Consider the following 17,963-nt stretch of genomic DNA (forward strand, 5'->3'; position numbering starts at 1 on the left):
CTGAGTTCAGTTTATTACCCGAACATATCATCAACGCTCTATGCACGAGGGTGCCTATGAGGTTGATTTTTCTGCGGCTAGGACTAAATGAGTTCCAACGAAGGTATTGGCCAGTGAATGTCGGTTTCCGGTAGATTGATGTTTCAAATTTATTGGTATCATGTTTTTCGACTAAAACGTCCAAAAATGACAATGAGTTATTTCGTTCTTTTTCAATTGTGAATAACAGAGCCGGGTGAAGCGAGTTTAAGTGAATGAGAAATTGATCACAGTCTATCTCATTTCTGAAAATGACAAAAGTATCGTCTACATAACGTCGGTACAACACCGGTTTGACGGACACACGCTGGGTGAGAAGCTCGACCTCATAAAATCCTACGAAAATGTTAGCCAAAGTAGGTCCCAAGGGAGATCCCATCGATATGCCGTCTATTTGTTTATAGATAACATCGTTAAAGCTAAATTCAACAGAACATGTAGCTGCCTGTAAAAGTTCAACAAAAACTTTACGCGGCATTGATGGTGGTGCTAGCTTACCGCCGTAAAGCGCGTTCGCACAAATATCGATAGTCTCTTGCAGCGGAACGTTTGTAAAGAGACTAGAGATATCAAATGAGCTCAAGAACACTTCTGAATCCGGCAGGTTCAGGTTTCGCATCTCACTGGCGAAAGTGAACGAATCACGAACACATTCGGTGCCGTACAGTTCGCGAACAGGTTCCAAGATGCCGATAAGCCATTTTGCCAGTTGATGTTGAGCAGACCCGATCATGGACAGTATCGGTCTCATGGGCACGTTTTCTTTGTGAGTTTTTGGTAGTCCATACATGCGTGGTCTTTGCGATCCCGTTGGTCTGATTGAGCTATATATTTCCGCAGTCAGGACACCGTTTTTCTTCAACGCCAGCAGTCGGCGTACCAGTCGTGTTTCAATTTTGGCTGTGTTATCGAATTCAGAAACCGAACCAAGCGAGATAAATTTGGTTTCGTCATGCAATATTGATTCCATTTTCGAAATGTAGTCAGCTTTGTTTAGAATGACAACCCCGGATCCCTTGTCTGGTTTAGTGATATGAATTTCAGTGTTGGAGCGTAATGCTTTGATAGCGAGGAAACACTCCTTGTTCATCAAAAAATCGGCCTTGTCGATGGGGCACCCGCAATACGAATGTGCCAAATCTGATAACCGAGCTCTGCTCTTAAAGCTCGGTTATCAGATTTGGCACATTCGTATTGCGGGTGCCCCATCGACAAGGCCGATTTTTTGATGAACAAGGAGTGTTTCCTCGCTATCAAAGCATTACGCTCCAACACTGAAATTCATATCACTAAACCAGACAAGGGATCCGGGGTTGTCATTCTAAACAAAGCTGACTACATTTCGAAAATGGAATCAATATTGCATGACGAAACCAAATTTATCTCGCTTGGTTCGGTTTCTGAATTCGATAACACAGCCAAAATTGAAACACGACTGGTACGCCGACTGCTGGCGTTGAAGAAAAACGGTGTCCTGACTGCGGAAATATATAGCTCAATCAGACCAACGGGATCGCAAAGACCACGCATGTATGGACTACCAAAAACTCACAAAGAAAACGTGCCCATGAGACCGATACTGTCCATGATCGGGTCTGCTCAACATCAACTGGCAAAATGGCTTATCGGCATCTTGGAACCTGTTCGCGAACTGTACGGCACCGAATGTGTTCGTGATTCGTTCACTTTCGCCAGTGAGATGCGAAACCTGAACCTGCCGGATTCAGAAGTGTTCTTGAGCTCATTTGATATCTCTAGTCTCTTTACAAACGTTCCGCTGCAAGAGACTATCGATATTTGTGCGAACGCGCTTTACGGCGGTAAGCTAGCACCACCATCAATGCCGCGTAAAGTTTTTGTTGAACTTTTACAGGCAGCTACATGTTCTGTTGAATTTAGCTTTAACGATGTTATCTATAAACAAATAGACGGCATATCGATGGGATCTCCCTTGGGACCTACTTTGGCTAACATTTTCGTAGGATTTTATGAGGTCGAGCTTCTCACCCAGCGTGTGTCCGTCAAACCGGTGTTGTACCGACGTTATGTAGACGATACTTTTGTCATTTTCAGAAATGAGATAGACTGTGATCAATTTCTCATTCACTTAAACTCGCTTCACCCGGCTCTGTTATTCACAATTGAAAAAGAACGAAATAACTCATTGTCATTTTTGGACGTTTTAGTCGAAAAACATGATACCAATAAATTTGAAACATCAATCTACCGGAAACCGACATTCACTGGCCAATACCTTCGTTGGAACTCATTTAGTCCTAGCCGCAGAAAAATCAACCTCATAGGCACCCTCGTGCATAGAGCGTTGATGATATGTTCGGGTAATAAACTGAACTCAGAACTTGACAATATCCGGAAAATCTTACTTGATAACGGTTACCCTGAACATGTCATCAACCGTGGCATAGAGAGGAAAGTAACGCATTTCAATGCAGAAAAGTCAATAGAGCCTACCGAACGAACAACCAAAGATGTTTACATCCATCTACCTTGGATAGGGCCTATTTCCACCCGCTTTGAAAAGCAATTGATTTCAGCGGTCAATAAGTGTTACGACACAGTGAAGACCAACGTGATTTTCACGACAACGCAACTGCTCCCCGCAACACGTAAAGACGTGCTACCCGCACTTCAGCAAAGCAATGTAGTTTACGAATTTAAGTGCCACTGTGATTGTGGCTACGTGGGAAGAACGTCAAAGCGCTTGCAGGAACGCGTAAATCAGCATGTCCCTAGATTCATTAGAACACGCTCGATGAAAAGCTCACCCTTAACCCACCCGCTCAAGATTGATGCGGACCAATCAAAGGCCATAAATTCTGCAATTGGCAAACACTTGTTGGATAATCCCGCCTGTGCGAAAAATTATCGAGACGACAGATTTCGCATACTCGGAAAGGGTCGCTCACACTTTCATTTGTGCGCCTTGGAGTCGACTTTTATCAAAATACACCAGCCAAGGCTGTGTCAACAAAAAGAGTTCGTGTATCATCTAAAAATAGTACACTGAACGCTCTCGTATTCGACATTTCATGCTGGTGACGTCATATTTTGTGTTACGATTGTTGATATACGCTGATTCTTTCGAATTCTCTACTAGTTGCTGACGATTACCCCTGACGAGTGTCAGCCGAAAATATTCGGGTTCATTTAATATGAATATACTATTCAATTGTATATTGAAGTTCTGTACCTCAAAGAAGCTGTTCAACTATTAACTAATAATGTGTATTATATTACATAATTATAATATTATCAAGTGATTTGGAGGTTAGGGGTTAGGTTAGGATTGGGATTAGGGTTAGGATTAGGGTTAGGGTTCAGGTTAGATAATGGTATTGTAATTGTTGTTGTTACTCTGGCCCTGGCCGAATTTACCGAGGGCCGAATTTACCGAGTGCCGAATTCACCGACGGCCGAAGTGACCGAGGGCCGAATTCGACGGGCCGAATTTACTTTGGGGCGAGTTTACTGGCAACCTCGCTAAATAAAATATGTCTCGAACAAAACAACAATATGTCCTCCCGCGCGCACGTTGCAAATTGCTGATTGTTAACACGTTAAAGCAGTTGCCATATTTTGCTGAGATATCGCTCCAATTTTACATGCTTGCTGCCAGCCGCCAGCTAGTATTCCATTCAATTTATTATCAATTTCATCATTTCAATAGACTGCAAGACTGCGATACAATTAGAAGATAGGAAGGTGTCGAAACGACTTGGAATATTCTTTGAAATCAGACACCCACCTGGCCAAGGCGATATAAAAAGGAAGCATGCACACTGGACGAAAAGTAAAAGAAGATAATATTAAAGGAAAGGCGACAAAAAGGGGTTGCATATGCCAATCAGAATTACTATGATTCGGTTAATTGACATCTTTTACAATCAGTTCATGTAAGATTTCGGTATGGTCGGACTGGTTGACTGCAAAGACTGTATTTAAACCATTCTGGACGACCTATTTTGTACAGAATAGTCTTTTCGCATTTTCGACTTGTTATTATTGTTGCTGTTGGTTTGTTATGCATTTCTGTTGAATGAAAATAAAAGTACCCCCATTCATTGTAAGCGCAAACTGTTTAAGGGTGTCTTTATTTTGTACATGCAAGCTAATTAAACAATGAAGCTTAGGAAAGGCTAATGAATATAGGTTAGGCCTACTCAGTAAACACAGGCCTTGGATTAGATTAGATGTCGCAATCAAGTCTACTCGATGCACAATTGCACAGCAGGCCTACATCATGTCTGGATGAGTACGTTCACGTCTGTTTGATTGTCAGCTACATCTCTGGAGTGTGTTGAAGAATATTTGCCGCACAGGAACTCATCACAGAACCCTTTCGGCAGACGCCGGAACATTTCTCATCATTCTTCATTGACGCTTGAAACTGCCGATACCAACGCTAATTCACTCTCGGCGTGATGTATACAACGATAACAACAAACTCAGGGCTACGCGAAAATGACCACTTTATACAGCATATTCACGACAGGGATAACGTTCTATCAGTAGTAGATCGCAATATCGTCAGTATCCAATGAGTAAGCCACTTGCCCTAGAAGTCACACCACCCACACCTAACAACTTTTAAAAACAAAGAAGAAAGTTTTATTCACCAATTAATAGCCGATCAAGAAATTCAATCATCAACACTAACTGCATCTTACTACATGGTACAAAAACTTCCTTCAAAACATGTCTGCTAACTTTACGGTATAAAAACTTTCTCCAAAATATTTCTGCTGAGTGTTAAAACGGGAATTTTCTAGAACGAAAATGCAGGATCCAACTACACTTGGTTCCGTAGTTGAATACACAATGAAATAGCATACTGGTCATAGAAACGTCCTATCGATCACTGTCAAAAAACTCAACATGACATGATTCAAACCTAGCAGCTGGTACTTGTCCAAAAATTTCAACGTGGCAGTGTAAAAAAAGCGAGTTAATTCACAAATCATCACAATAACAGTACTTGAATGATTTGATTCTGAATCGAGTATTATCATCGGAATTAATACTAGATTCAGATTCAAGCACTCAAATCATTCTGTCAACAGTAACACAACGCAGATTTGCATCCGCAGTCGTTAAGTACGGTCAACTTTTTTTGGTACCAAGTCGCTCGCGCAACGATTTTGGCAGAGTGTTATCTTGCTGCATTTTCTTTTCTATGTCACGGTTGCCGAGACGATCCCAAACGCTTCCCTTATTCTTCACTTTGACTTTGACAGTCAGGGTACCACTTGGGGTCGAATCGTTTTCAGTGGCGATATCTTTCCGCGATACTTGGTCAGCTTCCATTGAATCGTACTTTGCTTTGTCACTCTGTTTTTCCACTACCGGTATAGCCCCTTCGATGTCTTTCACTGTAAAAAAGGGCAGGATTGAATAATATATTGATATTGAAATAAAACAGAATACTTTCGACTGACACTCGTCAGTGGTGATCGTCAGCATTGGATACAATGTTTTATGATTTATGAATACCACAATGGCCATGAAAAATTAAGAGCGGTCAAGTCTAAAATTTGATCAAGTAGAACTAATGTAAAAACGCAACGGTTTCAGTGAGTACCACGAGTAGGTAAACCCGGTGCGAGCACTCCAAAAAGCAGAAGTACTTTGTTACTGGCCACCTCCGTTAGCTACTAGATCAGAATCAGCTAAACGGTCGTAATTTTACGACATTTTTGGCAAAAGTATGTTACTGACCATGACCACTTCCGTTAGCTACTAAATAAAAGTCGGCATGTAGTTGAAATTACAACTTTTTGAGTAAAACTACTTTTTATCTTTTAAAATCAAAAATAAAAATTGTGCAATTGGAAGCAGTCAAAACCAACGTCAGTACTACAACACAGTGCAAAAGTACAAACACCCGTTAGCAGTGCAGCACAGAATCTGAATCGAGTGTAAATTTTAATCATTCAAGTCGGGTAGTAAGTCACGATTTGTTCAAGTACTGAAATAATACTCTCCTTGCAAATAATAGTTAATTTATTAACTAAAGTTTCGATACTATTTTACACTATGGAAGCCTTGAAATTTCCGATTGGTTGTGCGCAGCGTACGAAACATGTAGTACAAAGATATGTACGTTAGTGGATATAATACAGGGTCACCATATCACCTCTTAAGAGGATTTGTCCTTTTCTTTCAATAAGTGCCTCGGAGGACTCCTAAATTTCCTCTATTTTGGGATTTTTTTCTTAGTCAACACCAGACATTGTTGTAAAAAAGCGGGTAATTCGGGTGATGACTTTTTTTTAGTCAACACAGTACTATCGGCATGGAGCTTTCAGAATTTTGGAAAAGTGTCCTCCTTTTAGGATCTCAAAATATGGTAACCCTACATGATAAATCTGTGAAATCGCAATCAACCAACAGGGTTGTCACAAAGTGCCATGAAATAGGCATGGCCGAAAAAATACCAAATTATCTGTCATGTGATAGAACTGGCACTATATTCTTTGCGGTAGCATAAAAGCCGGGTATTTGAACTTTTCACATTATTCATGCCGTTACAACGGCATAATGAGTGATACTCGATTTGCCAAGCCCTACCAATTAGTAACCAGATTAAAAACGGTCCACTTCTGAAATTACCGGAAGCGTTCATAAGTTCCCTGTCCTCTTTCTCAGTAGCATCTTCCTCTTCCGACAAGTTCCCTGAATCTCTACGGGCGCGTTTCGCGTCGTCCCAAGCAGGTTCGCTGTACAGCCGTTTCGTCGGCACCTTAGATTTCGGCTCCGTTTCTATCTCCTCCGGTTTAAATTCTTCAAACTCTCTCTTGGCCACGCGGCCGTGGTACCGCTTTTTAAACGACCTGCTCAGGACGCCTCTCACGTTGCCGTAGTTTGGATTGCCGTACTTGCGATAGTACTGGCTCTTGTTGGCTCCGCCCATGGTTTTCTTGTCGTTTACGTTGGCGAAACGCATCTTTAGAAGTGTCTTTCTGCCGTTTTTGACGATGGGCAGCTTGCAACGGCGTAATGGGTTGTCGAAAGGTTCGTTAGAGTCTGGATGGTCTTGTGATGGTTCGCCTGACAATATAATTTTCATTTATATGACTGTTACTACATGTAAGGCTGTGCACAATCATTCCAGTACTCAAATCTGAATGAAGTATTAATTCTAATGGTTCGAGACGAGTAATGCTGTAATTATACACTCGTTGTCACTAAGAGTTAATTTATCAACGAGAATTATAATTACGATACTAGTTTCTGATGTGTAAATCTGACGACTGGTCGTATCGCAGCATACGTAACATGTAGTACAAAGCTATACGCACTAGGGCTCTTCAAAAATGACTTTTTCTCTCAAATCGTACTGGCTACTTGATAAAATTGTTAGGTTACCTAATTTCAGCCTACACACAAAATTTGGTTCAATTCCAACCAGTAACTGCTTTGCTACAGGAGAAGTAAGTTTCTATTTATTATATAGAAATAAATAATAAAAAATTTGAAAATTTTCTGTTCGCCCCATGAAAGTGTTAGGCTGTCTATAGAAACGATGCTCACCAAATTTGGTTCAATTCCAACCATTGGAAGCGGAGTTATTGCCGTCGAAAAATTTGGGTTTGAATAAAATAGTATTTAGAGTGAGCACAACTATAATAAATAAACAAAGAATCGGTCACCGTAAATACTATTTTATTCAAATCCAAATTTTTCGACGGCAATAACTCCGCGTCCACTGGTTGGAATTGAACCAAATTTGGTGAGCATCGTTTCTATAGACAGCCTAACACTTTCATGGGGCGAACAGAAAATTTTCAAATTTTCTGTTATTTATTTCTATATAATAAATAGAAACTTTCTTCTCCTGCAGCAAAGCGGTTACTGGCTGGAATTGAACCAAATTTTGTGTGTAGGCTTAAAATAGGCTTAAATTAGGTAACCTAGCAATTTTATCAAGTAGCCAGTACGATTTGACAAAAAAAGTCGTTTTTGAAGAGCCCTAATACGCACGCTAGTGGGAATGACATCTCAACAGGGTTGTAATGGCTCGAGCGTTTTTTTCCGAACTGTAAAATGACTCGACTCGAGTTTTTTTGCGCATTGACTCAACTTGTACTCGAATCATTGTAAATGACTCGCGAGTAGGACAGCCAAGACAGACATACCATTGTAACTTCGAAGAATAGTAAAGTCACCATATGATTGGTCTTTCGTCTATCAGTCCTGATACTTGGAAAATGGGGCCAGAAACTGTTAGGCTGAGGAAAATTACCATATTATGAATCCGAGCCATTCTATATCACTCGAGCGGAGTTGTAAAAGTGGGTTGAGCTGGATTGAACTTAAAACGGAACATTGAACATAATGACTTGGGCTAGAGTCGCAACACTATGACTCGGACTCGAGTTACCACTCACTGACTTGACTCGGTGGTGAATTGAAAATGACTCGAGTCAAAACAATAGAAGTGAGATTGACTTGTGACTCTGGAACTTATGACTTGGTTACAACCCTGCATTTCTGTGAAGTTGATTGATCAACCCACATCATTGTCAATAAGTGTATTAAAATAGGTATGTTTGAAAAAGTACCAAATGAAATTATCTATGATGTGATGTAGAAATGGTTTTTACATTCTTTGCGGTCGCATAAAAGCTACACATTTGAGCTTGTCGCATCATTCATACCATTGTGACATCATTGTGAGCAATGCTTGACTAGACTCACTTAATGACTGATGCTTGATGCCTAATACTCAATTCAGAATTAATCACTGAAGTACTGGGATTTTGCCCAGCTCTGCCGATGAGTTGAAACCTCGAGCCAGTCATAGATCGTGAGGATCGTGAAATGCAGATTTTATATTTCCATGTGATCATAAAAAACTGACTTCAACGATATCACGTTAGCAACAAGTCCCGGAAAGTGAGTTTGTGTGTTATGTGCTGCATAAATGAGCAATATATCGCTAAAAAGGACAGCAACTTTACAATACCGTCTTCAACTTCCATTTTATCTTCCTCATCTCCGCTGTCCATGAGGTCCAACTCCACATTGTCATCTTTCTCTTCGTCCTCACCCTCTTTTGCATCTTGCTAAAAGAGGATTGCAGTGAAACAGTCATCAGTTCCCTTAGTCAAGAATTTGAAGGGAGGAACTGCATCACCAAGGCGCCGAGGTGAAACACATTCCTGACCACGACAGCCAGCAAAAGTGTCTGGGAGGCTTCAAGAAATGTAAAAAATTTTAATAAACCAAGTGCCCACAATTGTAATTCTATTGAATGATATACTGATATTGAAATAAAACCGATTATTTTCAGCTGACACTCGTCAGGGGTAATCGTCTGCAACTAGTGGAGAATTGGAAAGAACATTGTATATCAACAATCGTATTACCAAAATATGACGTCACAGGCATCGCAATTTGAATAATCGAGGGGAACAGATGGCTTCTGTTGGCACAAACTAGTTTGGTGGAATTTGATAAAAGTCAACTCTAAGGTGGAATGTGCCGTCAAGAATTATCCAATAGATGTATGCTAAAGGCAGAATTCGTGTCTCAGCAACCTTGAAACAGAAATACCATTTAAACAACTTGCAAGCTTGCATCTGTAATTTTATTGCATGGATGATTTATTTGCATATAAGCTCATCAGATATTGTTTGTCAGCGTAAAAAATATTACTGTAAGAGTAGGCTATATTATGAGCGTTAGACTTAGAAAATATAAACCTATAAACACATCAAGCACTAAAGACATAGAAAAACACTTTCACACCGCACATTCACCTCGGTTTTCTCCTCAACAACTTTTTTGACGACGATTGGCTTGGACATATCAAGAACCGCGCCTGCCGCAGAAGTCCTGTCTTTCCACACTACATTGCAAGAAGTGTCGTCAATCCATTCGATGTGAGACGGGTAATGATCTCCGAAAAACTTGAAGATTTCGTCTGTGCTCATGTCGTCCAGACCTCGTAGATGTACAGCGTCCAGCCTTATCTCCTAGAAAATTGTTCATTGTCAGCCGTGAATATATAAGCGAGACACAGTCAAAGACAGAAAGTAGCCAGCTTTGGTGCTCGACAGGATTGTAGGCAAGTCACAAGTCAATTTGACTCTTATAGTTTTGACTCGAGTCAAGTTGAGTGATATGCAATTCACCACCGAGTGTAGTCAAGTCAGCTAGCAACGGATCGAATCCGAGTCATAGTGTGAAAACTCGAGTCCGAGTTCAAGTCATACTGGTTACTGTTCACTATCGAACTTCAAGTCAGGTTCACAGCAATTTTTTGAAACACTTTTGTTGATATCGAAGGCATCGCATTAATATCATACTCATTTTTCACATACGCTATTTATTGTCACAATTGAATAATAGGCTACATTCAGTGTGCAATTAACCCAAATATTTCCGGCTGACATTCGTCTGGGGTGATCGTCAGCAACTAGTCGAGAACTGGCTTTTTGAATCCTCTACCAGTTGCTGACGATTACCCCTGACGAGTGTCAGCAGAAAATATTTGGGTTTACTTCAATAGGAATATATGTTTCAATTGCATAGCCTACTGAAGCTCTGTACTTGAAAGATTATATTCAGTTGTCTCATGTTGAAGTGCTCAAATGCAGGACATTATTATAATTTACTGTATTTTCGCACCATTCACAAACTGTTCATAAAATGATGACGACAAATTCAAACTGTACCTTAAAAATGTCGTTTTTTTCATTGAAATCATTCACTTTCTGGATCAGGTCATCAATCGATCTTTGTTCGATGGCGACAGGTTTCACGTCTTCTCGAAGTAACGGAGATTGAAAACGCTTTGCACGAGTCTGTTTTTTCATACGGGATTCCTCCGCGTTGCAGCCGATGTCTTGCAGTAATTTGTTTTCATAGATTTTCGTGTGGGTAAACGACTCCGGTACGAGCTGAAAATCATATCACGCTGCCAAATTGTTGCAAAAGGAATTTTGCATACTTTCTCAACTTCCAAGCCCACCGTGTTGGGTACTAGCGAATTTCTTACCAAATCATGTTCCAATCAGAAAAGTATGCCGAATCAGGCAGGCAGGGGCTTTCTTATGCGATAAATCATGCTTCACCGAATTTTGTAGCGTACGACGATTGGATATCTGCACCTTGTCTAGTTGATACATGCACGTAAAACGTAACATGCTAACATTAAAAATATGATTCTTTCGATGTGTGAAGTTTGGGTCACAAGAGGTGTGAAATTCAGGTTTGGGTTGCATGCTAAAAAGTTTGAAAACCACTGATTTACTAAAATGATCACCGGACTAGGGTAGACTTGGGAACACATCAAACATCAATTTATGTTTCAATAAGTTGAATTAAGTAGCCTATCCCAGGCAGGGTCTAGTCTACATTATTATCCTCAAAGGTATCACTACTACCAATCAGTGTTTTCCGTGAACATGTCAACATTTATAATTGTTTTAGGATTAGGAGATCGTAAAATTAGACTTGAGGGTTAGGGTATGATAAAATTTGGGTTGAGGGTAATTAAGGCATCTACGATACCCTAACCCTAAACCATTTATGAATGGCATAAATTATGACATATTCATGGGAAACCCTGATTGACATGTCGTTGTGGATTATACCTACCACGCCACCACGCAGCATAGGTCTACCTTTTCGACCAGGCCTGCATGTCGACGTTCAAACTAGGCATTGTGGCACCAACCTTGACTTCAATGTCACATCCGTCTACTTTATCTCCTTTCTCTTCGTCGAGGAATTCCACGGTTGGTTCCTCATCATCTTTCTCCACTGATATAGTGAGATTGGGAACCAGCGAGTTAGCTGCTTTTACTTCAATGACCTCGATCTCATCTCCCGAATCGGAATCAGACATTATATTTCATAAATTTCTATTAGACTCAGAACTGCAAATAGTAAGACAAATGCAATTTCTGATACTGCTCTATCAACTGATTCATACACTTCATTTTCTTCAGATCATCCCATATGTAACTACAACAAAACAACTTCTGCCAAGAATACTAACTGAAAGATATATAAAACGGCATTATTTTGATCGAAACCAATCACTTTCCAGAAAGATTTTGTGTTCAAAGTACAATTACACACAAATTTATCGGATAAAATGTGTTTGGCCGCATTCATTTGAAGCTGACTTTCAAGTACCTGTCACTAATAACAAAGTTATGTTCATTGCTAGCACTACGAAACCATTTGCAAGATTTGGAAAGAAAAATTCAGTATCATGATGGAACTGATAAATTATCCAATTGAATACTATACTCATATTGAAATTTCGGCTGACACTCGTCAAGGGTGATCGCCAGCAAGAGAGTTGGAAAGAACATTACACATTAACAATCGAACCACCAAATACTAAGACGAATAAATCAAGGCGAAGAGATTGCTCAAGCTCAATGGTACACGTACTCCATATGTTGATAAATCATTGTATTTAAACGAAACGAAGCTTATCCAAGCAGTATCGGCAATTTGAAATTGTAAGATACGCCTATAGCTCAGATTGGATATTGATCGCAATGAAGACATAATTGATGATCTCAAATTTCATAAACAAAAGCCTGTTACGAATTCAACATATGTTCGGCATTGAATTGATTGGAGAGTTGGTATCAATTGTTGCGTTTATTACAGCCTAGTCACAGTAGTGTATTGTCTAGTCTCCACAATATTTTATTTTTTATGTAAATTTATGTCATCCTTGTGCAAGGGTTGTTCAAAAATAACTTTCTCTTTCAAACTTTACTGGCTATTTGACAAAATTGTTAGGTTGCGTAGAAAAATGCTGCACGCCAAATTACAATAGCTAATTCCACATAAAATAATGATAAAATTTTCTATTGTAAATACAATTTTTTTGAAATCGAAAATTTTCTAGAGCAGTACTTTTGGAATTAAGCCAAATTTCACTTGTAAGAGCAGGAATTGAGCTAAATTGCCCAACGTAACAATTTCATGACGCAGCTTGGCCAATATGTTCTTTAATTTTATTTTAAAAAAATCCAAAATTCTCTCCTGTAATATCTTTGCTTCTACAGATTGGAATTGAGCCAGATTTGATGTAGCCTAACAATTGAAAAAAGTTATTATCAAACAATCTTATTGTACATGCAATAGCACCAACCACACAGTCTTATTCCGAATAAAGCGACCAATTGCTTAGCCTATTCAATTAAGTTCAATCCTCATAGTTTTTTATTCAAATGATGCGCTCGTAATCCGAACTCATGGTTTTGCTCCAGAATATTGTCTTTTCAGGTAAACTTTTGACCCATTGTCATTACCGCGCATGCAATAGCACAAACCCTGCAGTCCAATTCAGATTAGACTGAATTTTTAATTTAAATTAATCTTCTTCGTAATTTTCAGTTTTCATGTTCGTCAATCCGAGCTCATCGTTCTGCTCAAAACTTCTCTCATACAGCTCCACCGTCATTTCTGGATCACCTTCAGGAGCGTAGACATTTTGCAAGTACGAATTTCCGGCTGGGTCATCCATAATCAGCGTAAATGGCTTTGAACCGGTTAGAAGCTGGTCCATTTTTTTCGAAAAATCCATAATGCCACATTTTACGTCGTCCGTAGAGCTGTCGCCGTGCGTAAATGGATTTTTGGACACAAGCTCAACGATGTCCTTCAGCAAACCTTCAAGAGTTGTGAATTTACCAGCTATAGCGTGACCGCCGATCTCCATTTCCAATTCCGGAATTTGTACGCTACACGTCTCCGATTTCAAGATATCACGTGTCAAATCCGATGAGTCCGTGACGTTTAACGTTATTTTTTTACCTTTTTCCTCAAATCCAGTACCTGATTTTACTTCAATCGATTTATATCCGCAAGCATCACAGGTCATCGCCATCAAAAGTATTTGTTTAAAATGAGGTATATCCACCATTTTCATATTCGTAGTCACAGGGGCATTGCAGTTTGAGCAGTTCGATGGAAATTGAAGGATTTCATCGGGTGCTGGTGCGTCTTGCTGCGGTGGTTCCTCAGATATTCCTAAATATTCATTCTGTTCTGTCGTTCTTTCATAATGAGTCACAGTCATTTGCGGATCTGGATTCGGGGCGTTGTAATTTTCCACAAAACAATTTCCGCATGGATCTTCAATTATTAACTTGAATGGTTTCTCCCTTGTCATCAAATCCTTGAGTCTGCTCACAAATTCATCAATTTTTTCAGCGTTTTCAGCATCCATGATACGCCTCACAGGCTGTTCCTGCTCTAACCCATCAATAGTACGTTGTATAATACCTTCAATCGTTGTCAACGATCCTTTTTGGGATTCAGGCGGTATCTCAAGCTCGACTTCAGGTATTGTTATGGTGGTAGTATCAGTTTTGACCACCCGGCGATTAAGATCTTTAGCAGGGTTCACGTTTAACGCGAACTTGCAGCCGTGCTCTTGAATGCGATCTGCGGATTGTAGGTCTGTGTCCGAGAAGTTACAGTGTTCGCAGGAGAACGAACTGAGGACGACATCTCGAAAAAACGGTATCTTGACGAGTAGCATGCGAGTGACGCCTTGCTCGTGGCAGTTCATGCACAGGCTTTCTATCTGTGTGGTTTCTAATTCGTCGTGATCGGCGGGGAAAAGTTTGCCGGCTGTAGCATCGCCGCTGGCGCCGTTGTCAGTATCCATTTTCAATTCTCAAAAACTGTATCACGGCACTAGCACCAGCACGTCCCTCAGTCATATAATGTCATCAGTCACTAAAGTGAGGAAGTTTTCATACATTTTCCAGGGTACCAACTAAAGGTGACACGTCGGACGTATCAGTAAGCTTATGTCGCGAACCGACTTTTCATTCTCTCGCCAAAGTCGTACGAATTATTGAGTTTACAAAATTCGCAACTACTTGATTTTTAAAAACTTGCAACCAAAGCTATAACCCGCAACTAACCAACTAACTAAAACACAACTAACATCTCAATAATTTTTATTTTATCGAAATCGAGCTAACATCATCATCATTGGTTTTATTAGCAATTTTATCAGTTCAATACACCACAAAAATGCGATACAATGAAAAGACAGGAAGATGTCGAAGCGACAAGGAGTAGTCTATGGAATCCGACACCCACCTTGGCCTAGGCGATGTAAAGAGGAGGCATGCACACTGAATGAAAGTAAGAAAGATAGTATAGAAGAAGAATGCGACAAGAAATAGGGCGGCATGTCATGGGAAGCGAGATCGATAGGTCAAATCTTGGAGATAGAATCGGCATTTTAAAAGGATGGCTTTCGAGTTTGAGATGGGAGGGGCTTCGATCTTCGAGACACGGCCCCTGGCTACAGCACGGTTAGTTGACGATCAACTAACTAGATCGGTAGTTGGTGCAAAAATGATGATGAGTCTCTCACTGGACGACGTACACCATAAACTTTATTCGTAAATCAGTCTCATTTTATGTAAAATCATTATAAAGTCGATACGCTGAATTATTCAGTGAAAACAAGAGTGTATTGCGCTTTCATTTATTTAAACACGTTACAGATGGCTTCGGATCTAGATTTTTTGTTGTTTACACAGCTCAGTGGTTTTTCTGCACTGCTCGTTCACGTACGCCTCGTTGGAGCGAGGAGGGTTGGTTCGATTATGTTCACAATAAGAGCAATTCTGTTCACAATAAGAACAGTCTCATGTTCACAATAAGAGCAGTCATGTTCACAATAAGAGCAATACTGTTCACAATAAGAACAGTCTCATGTTCACAATAAGAACAGTCGTTGTATTCACAATAGACACCCCAGACACGATGCCCGAACAGCGCCCCCCCACTCCAGACATGATGTCCGAACAGTCCCCCCCCCCCAGATATGATGTCCGAGTGTCAACGCAGTCCGAACACACTACTAACATGATGACCGAACACGATTTCCGATTGAAAACACAGTCCGAACACACCCCAGACATGTCTAAGTGCCAAACGCAGTCCGAACTCACCCAAGACAAGATGTCCGAACACCCTCTAGACACGATGTTCGAACTCGCCACGCCCCAGACATGATGTCCTGGTGTCAATAATAATAATAATAATAATAATATAATAATTTATAGAGCGCCTAATATAACAATATATCATTACTACACTAGGGCGCTGTACATAAAAGGCAATAAAATATAGAAGTAAAGGATATGTATAAAAGACGAAGTGCATAGTTGTAGGGCGGAATGAACACTACTCTAGTTCGAACGCTCGTGCGAATAAAACCGTCTTGATTTTGCGTTTGAAAACATATAGCGAGTCACATAGTCTGATAGAAATTGGAAGATTGTTCCACAGAATGGCGGCCGAGGAAGAAAAGGTTCTCTCGCCGTAAGTCGATGTTCTGACTCTTGGAACGGACAAGAGCTTTTGCGACTGAGAACGTAGCGCTCTTCCGGGATTATACATTGTCACTAGCTCACGAAGATACGCTGGTGCACTTCCCTCCATGCATTTGAAGACGTACAGAAGAAGCTTGTATTCAGACCTAAATTTCACGGTATAGAAGAGGTGACGCGTCTGACAACCTGCTAGAGTTGTAACCTGAGTCCCACGTAACGTGTGGCTGGGTAGATATACTTAGCTCAGGGTAGTAGACGCACGTCCCTGCGTTAGTCCTGGATCTGACAACTCCAACGTGAATGCAACGACAGTATTGCCTCAGATAGATATATTGGTCGAATATGCATGGAATATATACAGTAGGATATCGCATATGAGTCTAGTTTGTAATTGAATGCACGAGCTAATAAATGGTAAGTCGCGTGGTAGCGAGAAGAAAGATATAAGTCACGTGATATACAGATATGAGAGAGAAGGGGACAAATCCCCACATCACCCCTTCCAAGGAGGCGTGATTAGCGACAATACAAAATGACATTTACTACATGAAGTGAATAGCAGTACGATTACGAAACATAGTCATTGGAACATAAACAAATAGCGTGTGGTTGAAGGTGGTAAGGCCTAAGTATGCAGGGAATAAAGTATTGGTGGAAAGGCGATAACGTTAATTTAAAATGCGATATTGTAGCCTGATGTTGCAATATTTATACAACATGATAGGAATGAAACCATATATGAGATAGTGTATCGAAAACACGTTAAGGGTTAGATTAAATATAGTCAAAATGGCGAATTGGTCATCTGAGGCAATTTTTGTGTTTTATTAAAAGAACGAAAGAAGAAAATAAAATATGTACACAAAGGAATTGACATTAGGTCTCGCGAATGCGTCATACGCTAGAACGAGTTGGTGGTAGCTCGAAAATGAGTGTATGTTATTTGTAAAGGCAAAATCCTAGAAGCGGAATCCAGTGTATGGTTGGGAGCATATTAAAGTCAAAACTACTTTTCAAAATAATTGAAACACGTGGTATTAGAAGATAGGAAGTAACGGGAGTAGGAAACTGATGTCTGGGTTTTCTAGCGACCAGAGACTGCTTTTATGAGTCAATGGAGGTGAAAGGAGAAAATTATTGAAAAGGTGGTCTGGTAGTCGAACCGCTTAAAATGGCGAGATTTGTGGGAAATTTCCCAAACCATTAAGATTAACGACCATTGAAATAGTCACAAAGGCCGGGGCCCGAAATTATGCGAGCCGTATATATTTTCGGCAAGAACAGTCGTATTGACGCATTCGCTAATGGGTAGCCTATACGAATGAATTTTAAAATGCTAATAAGGCCGCATGGGAGAGATAGATAAAAGAACATGAATCATAGCCGCGTCTATAGGGATTACGAAATTCGCCGCGTTTGAAAAGTGAACAGTCCATCAGTCTTTCGGAAGACCGAATAATTATTTATATACAGTTAAGCCATGCACCGTGGGCCGCGAACCTGCCTGGAAGAATTAACAGTCAATGCTCATTGCTCAATAATGATTGTATTTAGATCCAGTTA

General features: G+C 40.2%; 2 protein-coding genes across 2 annotated transcripts; both read right to left on the reverse strand.

Annotated features, from left to right (window-relative positions):
* Positions 1-4,645: 4,645 nt before the first annotated feature.
* On the reverse strand, positions 4,646-11,996 carry LOC145438588 (nuclear cap-binding protein subunit 3-like). The gene is made up of 6 exons (XM_080315924.1): positions 11,744-11,996; positions 10,740-10,964; positions 9,822-10,037; positions 9,026-9,125; positions 6,670-7,107; positions 4,646-5,429 (listed from the first exon to the last, which is right to left on the reverse strand). The coding sequence occupies exons 1-6, from the start codon at positions 11,912-11,914 to the stop codon at positions 5,161-5,163; spliced, it is 1,419 nt and encodes a 472-aa protein (XP_080172050.1). The 5' UTR covers positions 11,915-11,996; the 3' UTR covers positions 4,646-5,160.
* A 141-nt stretch (positions 11,997-12,137) lies between these two features.
* LOC145438589 (zinc finger protein ZPR1-like) lies at positions 12,138-14,825 on the reverse strand. The gene has a single exon (XM_080315925.1). The coding sequence runs from the start codon at positions 14,708-14,710 to the stop codon at positions 13,409-13,411; it is 1,302 nt and encodes a 433-aa protein (XP_080172051.1). The 5' UTR covers positions 14,711-14,825; the 3' UTR covers positions 12,138-13,408.
* Between the last annotated feature and the right edge of the window lie 3,138 nt (positions 14,826-17,963).

Source organism: Botryllus schlosseri, chromosome 5 (genome assembly GCF_051294905.1).
Source record: "Botryllus schlosseri isolate E-star chromosome 5, Bs_hap1, whole genome shotgun sequence".
NCBI lineage: Eukaryota > Metazoa > Chordata > Ascidiacea > Stolidobranchia > Styelidae > Botryllus > Botryllus schlosseri.

Bases quoted from the DNA above. Each gene is read 5' to 3' on its own strand.
- LOC145438589 (XM_080315925.1), bottom strand. From the start codon at position 14,710: ATGGATACTGACAACGGCGCCAGCGGCGATGCTACAGCCGGCAAACTT.
- LOC145438588 (XM_080315924.1), bottom strand. From the start codon at position 11,914: ATGTCTGATTCCGATTCGGGAGATGAGATCGAGGTCATTGAAGTAAAA. The intron at 7,108-9,025 runs GTATTGTAAAGT...TTATATTGTCAG, and splicing joins TAAAATGGAAGTTGAAGACG to GCGAACCATCACAAGACCAT. The intron at 5,430-6,669 runs GTAATTTCAGAA...CCTTTTTTACAG, and splicing joins GGAACTTATGAACGCTTCCG to TGAAAGACATCGAAGGGGCT.